At 48.2% G+C, this 5726-nt stretch overlaps 3 protein-coding genes across 3 annotated transcripts in view; 1 reads left to right on the top strand and 2 right to left on the bottom strand.

The window, feature by feature from the left end:
* Positions 1–236, bottom strand: part of Pmar_PMAR028530 (hypothetical protein) — a gene marked incomplete at both ends in the record, with an annotated part of 1355 nt that extends 1119 nt beyond the window's left edge. The window contains one exon of the mRNA XM_002769387.1: positions 188–236. Within this exon, the coding sequence (XP_002769433.1) occupies positions 188–236 (49 nt within the window). The remainder of the gene's footprint in view (positions 1–187) is intronic.
* A 519-nt stretch (positions 237–755) lies between these two features.
* Positions 756–4050, bottom strand: Pmar_PMAR028529 (ubiquitin specific protease 66, putative; the record flags this gene model as incomplete). Its single annotated transcript, XM_002769386.1, has 16 exons — positions 756–1159; positions 1210–1401; positions 1451–1549; positions 1597–1917; positions 1965–2192; positions 2245–2340; positions 2392–2503; positions 2550–2647; positions 2700–2839; positions 2889–2946; positions 2993–3139; positions 3184–3330; positions 3375–3458; positions 3506–3641; positions 3691–3797; positions 3895–4050. The coding sequence occupies 16 exons, from the start codon at positions 4048–4050 to the stop codon at positions 1013–1015; spliced, it is 2268 nt and encodes a 755-aa protein (XP_002769432.1). The 3' UTR covers positions 756–1012.
* A 270-nt stretch (positions 4051–4320) lies between these two features.
* Pmar_PMAR028528 (C-4 methylsterol oxidase, putative) lies at positions 4321–5656 on the top strand (the record flags this gene model as incomplete). The annotated part of the gene is made up of 9 exons (XM_002769385.1): positions 4321–4373; positions 4566–4701; positions 4747–4853; positions 4895–4929; positions 4972–5116; positions 5164–5269; positions 5316–5393; positions 5442–5526; positions 5568–5656. 9 exons carry the CDS (start codon positions 4321–4323, stop codon positions 5654–5656), a joined length of 834 nt encoding a protein of 277 aa, XP_002769431.1.
* Positions 5657–5726: the final 70 nt, after the last annotated feature.

Genomic DNA, 5726 nt, shown 5'->3' with positions numbered 1-5726 from the left:
CTGCTCCAGGGCCGACTAGCATCCCTCACCGTTCCTGTGACATCGGTAATAACTAATAAAGCGTCGACAGTCGCACAGTCCCCTTCGGACACTGGCCCATTTGGGGTGCTATTCACCTGTATACACGCTTACGGGGGCAAGCTGGCAGTGTCCCCTACCATTCCTCTGCATTCCTTTGCAATGATACTTGCAGCGTACTCCCCATCACCACTGCTGCCGCCTCGACGTAACCTCATACCACTCAGACCGAATAGCAGACTGACCTTACCTGGATCATAGAGACGAGTAAGCCGCAAGAGGTATCTTAAGATACCTGCCCCACCTGCCCAAGTCCCAAGAAGCAACTCCTTCCATGAACATGTAAACCAATCTCCCAGGTAAAGGGATGTAAATGCTAGGACAAAGCCAACTGAGGATTAGACAGCTCAACACTATGGCTACTCCTAAGGTGAGTGCACCAACTTGATGTAAGTATGCATGCAGCTGTAGTATAGATCGGTGTCCGACATGGCAGAGCCTCCTTATGTCGAGTAGCAGGGCTGAGATGATAACGAGAGGAGTGGTATGAGTACACCGTGAGTGAGCCGTACCAGCAGCAGCAACAACAGCATGTCAGACAGGAGAGGATGCTTGACATTCGAAGGATGTCTCAGGATAGAAGCATGAGAACTACCAGGTAGTCATAGATCGCCTTACCTCACTGTTTGCCTTGAGGAAGGAGGAATTGACCGTGTAACGCAAGGCAAGCTAGAGTAGTGATGAGTAATAATAAGGAGTAAATCCAAGTACGTTGGTAGCAGTGTTATCGTGAAGGGACGTTATCAATGGGATATAGGACAGTGACTATTGGTACCACTAGTGATAGTAGTGGTATGATAATATCATCATGATTTACAATCCATCAAGCATCAACAACAAGAAGAAGAGGACAGGAGGGCAACAACAATAGGGAACCGCTATAGGATACTTCTCGACCAAGTCTCATCGAACGAAGGTAGGATGATTATTAGACCTATGAACTGCTCTTGGTGATGGTAGGCTTCCCTTTTCGCCTTTGACAACGATTATGCAACCGCTTATCCCGCATCAACTGCTGCTTGTTTCGTGGTCCATGAAGCCTAGCCTTCGCACGTTTGTATGCTGCAGCGAAATCGTTGTCCTGACACAAGATGTAGACAGCACTGCCATAGTAACACCAATAGTGCTTACCTTAGCCTCAACATGTTGCCGAACCTTGTGCCTATTCTTCCCCTTATCGTACTCTCTATCGTGAGAGTCTCTCATTGCTATCTTAGGTTGTAGTTGCCTCTGGGCTTGTATAATAGCCTCCTTCCTAGCCCGCTCTACCTCCTCTCTACCTTCCTCCTTCTCCTCATCATCATCACTATCCCATGAGGATACCTAACCAGAGCGACGATAATGAGGTGATGATGCACAAGCGGTTGGTGACCTTATTAGCGCCGTATTGAGAGCGAACACTCCTCGCTAGAGAGGCTCGTTCCTTAGGCTTGATAGTAGCAGCAGTACCACAGGATTCTACCCTTACAACCTACACTCTCTCATCATGATACTTCTGCCTACAACCACTGTACCTACCTCGGCTAACTTCGTCGCTTGCCCGACAACAGGATCCTCTTCTTGATTGGCGACAGGTTCAGAAGGCAGATCCTCTTCCTCATCAGGATCAGAGTTATCGTTTGACTTCTCCTCATCACCAAACTTTGGAGGATGCATACGGACAAAGACAGCTTGCTGCAGGCCAGCAGCAGCAGGAGGTACTACGACGAGAGTGATACAACAAGGCACGGCTGGGATGGCTAAGATACATGTCTCTCCTTTTGCATCAACATGTGCCTTCTTCTGAGGACTCTCCACATCCTCTACTGCATGCTTCCTCTTACGATCAGTCGGGGCCGCCTGATGAAGGGCCCTCTGCACTATGCCCAGTACTAAGGCCGATCTACCTCTTTATGAACCTCTTCATCACCCGTAAGGGTAGTAACACTTGAACTCACAGACCCTGAGCTCACAGCGTGGTTATCCAACTCCCCAGCCGTCGTAGAGGGGGTATCAGGAGGGGTAGTGAGGGAGTTGTAGAAGAGGGACTGATGCTGTTGAAGGGGAGCAGGCACTGCCTTCTTCGCCTTATTCTGGTCTGTATTCGTTGTCGATACTGTCGGCTCAGACTCAACCTACAAAGGAGAATTCAAGTGCAATATGAGCCAACCGATGGTCTGAACTCACACTGAGATGACGCTGGCTCTTACTGTCCTTCTTTGACCGCTTCCTCTCATAGAACAATATATACGCTTGTTGTGAGAGGACAGTATGCTCCTTAGCCTATGATAACAAGCAGTATAGTAGAGGGATCACAGTGATCATACGGCCTACTGGGGTAACGGACTCGTCGTCACAACAATACCAGAATCCAGCAGGGTTACGAACGAATGCATAATAATGCCCTAGTTGCGGTGTTGCACCCGAATGGACCAATACACCAGACCTGCGCAGATGTCCAAGAGTAGCCACCATCATACCCCCTCTCTTACAGTATATATTTGTTGGAGACACCAGGAGTAGATGCTCTATGATCAGCGATAAACTTGGAAAGATCGAGCTCTTTCTCGTATTTTACATAATGACCATCCTGGACCACCACAAACACACTGACCACAAGTAAGGAGCATCAGCGGCCTCACCTTCTGTCGTCGACCACCGAAGCGGCCATAACAGTAGCGCTTGAGACTGAGGGTGAGATTCATAGGGGCATCATACAGCCGGGTACTCTTCTTTGCAGTCACGGTACGTTTACACTTCGCACACTTATAAGCATTCTGTTCTGAAATAGCCACACCTGGATACGCAAATGCACGAGAAAGAGAGTCTACCCTTGAAGATCTCCGGGGCGAAATAACGTGTAAGGCATTCATCAATGGTACGGCATCTCTGAGTGAGGTCGATGATACAACAATACAGGAGTATGGGATAGTACAGAGATTGATAGACTGATATCCATATCGAAATGGAAGGTACAAGACACGTGTCCACAATTGGCACATTGTATACGTTGAGCGGTATGATAGCCAAACATTTGTCCCAGCATAGTAGTCTGTGACACCGATGGATGTACAAAAGGAGCCTAATGAGAGAAATGGTCACTGCGTGCTAGTACAAAGGCCCTACCTTCTTATTCTGAGCTGAAGGGGAGACCTTTGCTGGCAGGGCTTCGCTGCGAATACACGTGTCGATGAGCTGCCTCAAGGCGTCATGCGCATCCTCTTGCCGACCCGGGCGGAAGCGGGCAAAGTAGAGGTTGAGATGGCGTAGGACCTGATAGGCCACGGTACCTCACATTGATGGACTGTGATGGCTACCTCTGTAGGGGATAAATGACCACCATGGCTTTGATGTATTCGACAAACGAGGTTAGATAGGTTACAGAGTCCGCACCAAACACCCTAAGGTACGACTATACGTGGCATCCTGCCAAGGTTGGCGATACTACCGCCCGTTTCCTCGGACAAGTTCTTTCGTGTATCTTAGCCTCACTGGCTTGGGCGAAAGTACTCACATAAGAGAGGCACTGGAGGGTTGAGTTGAGGTAGCATGTATTGCCTTGATTCCTCAGACCAGCACCATAGCTGAGCATTAATATGACCACTACCCTGCAATATCCCCACCTATTATTACGATTTAGACGTTCGCCAGCCATGATACTGCTCCAGTCCACCCTCTGGGAATACCCACTTATTAGGCCTTTGTGGTGCATCGTCTTTCTTATCGAGACCAGACAGACTCTAACATACACGTGATTATATCTCCTGTATACTCAACGAGCCCGGTTAGGGTCAGGCATGACGCGTATGACTACTCCAACCCCCTCGATCTTATTACCTTGGCAGTGACCTGTGCACTGGCCCTTACGAACTCTATCCGTCTGGGAAGCAGAAGCTCCATATTGGCAGCATCAATGGATGCTCGTAGTGAGGTATTAGATGGCGAATCGCCATAACCCAACACCGATCTCGACTGCTCAGGTAAGGGGGACATTCAAGGAGTGGAGGTGGACCAGGAGACCAGAAATCCTAGTCCCTATCAAACAACTAAGAAGGAGATATACCTATCATAAGCGTATCACTCGGGAGGAAAGGTGACACTCCCACCTGCAGGGGCCTTTTCTGAGCGAAATATTTAATAATTGTAAAAATGTATCGACCAGGGATCGAACCTGCGGACTTAAATTTTGACAGGTTTTCATTCGTGTAGGTGTGATTCTCGTGATCGAAGCTCACTATGTCAATACCACCAACTACAAGTCCCATGGGAACGAGTGCACTAAAGATCGTGCGGGACCCCTCCAGCCGGCTGGTACGGTAGGCCAATCTTGTCAATTCGTGGTTAAGCTCAACGGCGCAGAATGTAGTGAATCTGAATGCAGATCCGTACTACTGTTGGGTACAATCTATCACAACTTGTACTAGGGGTATTCGCCGTGCGATTCGTACATCAGTTCGCAGCAGCGTAAGCCTAATGCCCAAGAGCCCATGAACCATGTGCTGCTATAGATACGTCTATCCTGTATTCCGCGAGAGAGTTGTGGAGAACCTTGCGTGGGGAATCGATGAATGCCTCTTTCTCATCATCGCCCCATGGGCTATCGTCTCATACTTTGGCATGGGCCTGATCATATCGCTGCCAACAGTAGGGAGCTCCCTCGTGCTGTTTGGTAATAACAACAACTATCAGGTCCTACACGTCCAGATGGGCCGTCATCAGAAGAGCAAGCCATTCCCCTCTATATTTGCAGGCTTCGGCAGAGTTCTCATCAACTGGATCCTAGCCAGCATTATCAGGTGTGTGTGCAGCAACTACTTCGATCTTATGTTATTCTCAGTTACTTCGCGTTCAGCCGAATAATGGACCGAGAGAGTAGGATCAGTCTTGTGCGATGAAGTCACTACTTCATCTCAGGCTTCATTGAGCGTCTCCCTAGTGGGGATGAAGTAGTGTGGCAGCTGTTTGCCTGTATCATCATAACCGAGATTGCATTCTATTACATCCATCGTTTATTTCATGTCAAAATACTCTACAAGCACATCCATAAGATCCATCATAGGTTCGTACGTAACTCATACTGTGAACACTCTGATGCTCCATTGCTAGATTTACAAATCCTGTGCCGTTCCAGTCAACCTATGCCCACCCCATAGAGCATGTCTTCTCTAACCTACTCCCTCTAATCATTGGCCCATTACTAATGAAATCACATGTAGGTCATTTACTGTGCGGAGTGTATCTTGGTCAGAACCCTTCAGGTGCTCTTCACCGGCTTCTGGCTGCAGCTGGCGCTCCTGAGCACTTTGGTTGCCCATTCTGGCTATAAATACTTGGAGGTTATAAGTGACGCACTTACTCTTTGAGCTGAGTATGTCTTCGCTCAGTCATCCAACTCGGCTTTGCACGACCTACATCACGAAAGATTCAATTGCAACTATGGGGAGATAGGTTTACTTGACTACTTGCATGGTAAGGCATTGCGGTTCTTCAACATACCTTGTCGGCATCAGGGACGTACGAAATGAAGGTGGAGGAGGCTATACAAGGCATGGACGACCTTGGGGTTAACAACAAGGAGACTAAACAGAAGATTCACTGATTGGGACTTCGCTCTTGATGTCAATTTTTTGATGATGTTTACTTTATTGCTACATGATTTTCTTTGAGGA

The sequence above is a fragment of the Perkinsus marinus genome, assembly GCF_000006405.1.
Source record: "Perkinsus marinus ATCC 50983 genomic scaffold scf_1104296965964, whole genome shotgun sequence".
NCBI classification, from domain to species: domain Eukaryota; phylum Perkinsozoa; order Perkinsida; family Perkinsidae; genus Perkinsus; species Perkinsus marinus.
The sequence above is the reverse complement of the archived record's forward strand: the minus strand, read 5'-3'. Positions and strand labels throughout refer to the sequence as shown.